The 1716-nt window shown below is 32.5% G+C and overlaps 1 protein-coding gene across 1 annotated transcript in view; it reads left to right on the forward strand.

The window, feature by feature from the left end:
* The window catches only part of LOC102849736 (septin-10-like), a gene marked incomplete at its 5' end in the record, with an annotated part of 9213 nt that extends 8540 nt beyond the window's left edge, over positions 1–673 (forward strand). Inside the window, one exon of the mRNA XM_006886792.1 lies at positions 1–673. Within this exon, the coding sequence (XP_006886854.1) occupies positions 1–673 (673 nt within the window).
* Positions 674–1716: the final 1043 nt, after the last annotated feature.

Consider the following 1716-nt stretch of genomic DNA (forward strand, 5'->3'; position numbering starts at 1 on the left):
TGAATTGCTTAGCAATGGTGTCCAGATATATCAGTTCCCAACAGATGATGAGACCATTGCTAAAATCAATTCTTCAATGAATGCACATTTACCATTTGCTGTTATAGGAAGTATGGATGAGGTCAAAGTTGGAAACAAGATGGTCAAAGCTCGTCAGTATCCATGGGGTGTCGTACAAGTGGAAAATGAGAGCCATTGTGACTTTGTAAAGCTCCGAGAAATGCTCATTTGTACAAATATGGAAGATCTTCGAGAACAAACTCACACTAGACACTATGAACTATACAGGCGTTGCAAACTGGAGGAGCTGGGCTTTAAAGACATGGGCCCAGAGAACAAGCCAGTCAGTCTTCAAGAGACTTACAAAGCCAAAAGACATGAATTCTACGGTGAACTCCAGAAAAAGGAAGATGAGATGAAACAGATGTTTGTGCAACGAGTAAAGGAGAAGGAAGCCATATTGAAAGAAGCGGAAAGAGAGCTGCAGGCCAAATTTGAACATCTTAAAAGAGTTCACCAAGAAGAGAGAATGAAGCTTGAAGAAAAGAGAAAACTTTTAGAAGAAGAAATAATTGCTTTTTCTAAAAAGAAAGCATCCTCTGAAATATTCCAGAACCAATCTTATTCTGTTCCTACTGGTAGCAAGAGGGAAAAGGATCGAAAAAAACTCTAGTTACATATAGAACAGTCATTCTAGAGCATCATATAAGAAGATCATTACAAGTGGAAGTTATTTAAAAAAATTGGGTGTGTGCCTTGATTTTTTTTTACTGTTTTTTATTTGCTGTATTATTTCCTTGTTCTCTATCTCATGAATGGACACAATAACCACCATTTATGGAAAATTATTTCCAAATATAAGGTCAGTACATATGCCCAAGTAGGCAATATTGCTTAGATAATGAAATAATGACTGTTACAAATTTTTTAAGTTACTTAAAATGAATCTAGGTTGTTCTCCCTTTTGCCAACTAATTGTTAAATTTGTAGTGCATTATACCAAAGACAGAAGTATTAGTGCCATTTAAAATCCATAATTTCATATTATAACTATGTGGTTTACTTATATCTTAAGATGAGTCCATTTTAAAAAAATAATAGACAAAAGTTAAAATTTTAGGAATATATTTTGAAATATATGTCTGAAACTCTAACCTTTGAATAGTTTTATAAAAATGCTTAATTTTTTTATATGATGACCTAGTTGGTAATATCTAAGCCTTTCTACCAAATTGTATAACCTTCTGGACTGGTTTGGTTTTTAGCAATTGACGTGATTGAAACAAAGTATGTTTAAAGATGAAAACATCCAGGTGCAGAATTGTTAACTATGTTATAAATACCTTTTGAAACTTAGCATATCACAAGATTTTCATTAGGATGTATTTCATACTTGCTTAAAATTCTTGTATTCTAGAAGGGGGGAAAAAAGTAATGTTGAACCATCTTATTAAAACAATTTTTTTATAGTAGAAGACTATGAACATCTAAATATAATAGATGTTAAGAGTCCAAGTAACTCATGGGATATTTTAATTCAAAGTGCCTTAGTAATATTCTCAACACAATTTAGTGGTTTTGTAGCTTTTTTTAAAACGGCCTATATATGTGTTATTTTCTTTGGCAGATACAGAGGAATTTAAAGAAATAACATATGAGCAAGAGCCTATGGTGATGAAGGAAGAAGTTCAAGCTGCTTTGAAGGAAATAGCAAAA

This window comes from Elephantulus edwardii, unplaced genomic scaffold (genome assembly GCF_000299155.1).
Source record: "Elephantulus edwardii isolate Elephantulus edwardi_28Jun2011 unplaced genomic scaffold, EleEdw1.0 scaffold00051, whole genome shotgun sequence".
NCBI classification, from domain to species: Eukaryota; Metazoa; Chordata; class Mammalia; order Macroscelidea; family Macroscelididae; genus Elephantulus; species Elephantulus edwardii.